This window comes from Tupaia chinensis, unplaced genomic scaffold, assembly GCF_000334495.1.
Source record: "Tupaia chinensis unplaced genomic scaffold, TupChi_1.0 Scaffold000084_3, whole genome shotgun sequence".
NCBI lineage: Eukaryota > Metazoa > Chordata > Mammalia > Scandentia > Tupaiidae > Tupaia > Tupaia belangeri.
Window position 1 is genome coordinate 2,162,708 of NW_006159546.1, and position 353 is coordinate 2,163,060.

Genomic DNA, 353 nt, shown 5'->3' on the forward strand with positions numbered 1-353 from the left:
GAAGGTACAGCGTGCCCACCGGCCGGTTCTCCTCCACCGTGAGCGTGAGCACGGGCGACGGGAAGGTGGGCGTGTTGTCGTTGATGTCCAGCACGATGACCCGACCCTCGAACAGGTCCACCCAGCTCTGCGAGGGCCCGATCACCGACACCTCGAAGTCCAGGAAGCACTCGTTCTCGTCGAAGATCATCTGACACTGGGGCAGCTTCTCGCGGTCGATGCGCCGCTCGCTGGTGCTCAGCTCGCCCGTGAGGTTGTCGATCTTCAGGTACTCGGAGCCCGACTCCAGGCTGAAAGTCACCTCACCCGAGCCGGTCACGATGCCCAGGTCCGAGGCCACGTTGCCGATGCGG

At 64.6% G+C, this 353-nt stretch overlaps 1 protein-coding gene across 1 annotated transcript in view; it reads right to left on the reverse strand.

Moving 5' to 3' along the window:
- The window catches only part of PCDH7 (protocadherin 7), a gene marked incomplete at its 5' end in the record, with an annotated part of 501,653 nt that extends 501,301 nt beyond the window's left edge, over positions 1–352 (reverse strand). Inside the window, one exon of the mRNA XM_006142842.2 lies at positions 1–352. Coding sequence (XP_006142904.1) covers positions 1–352 — 352 coding nt within the window.
- Between the last annotated feature and the right edge of the window lies 1 nt (position 353).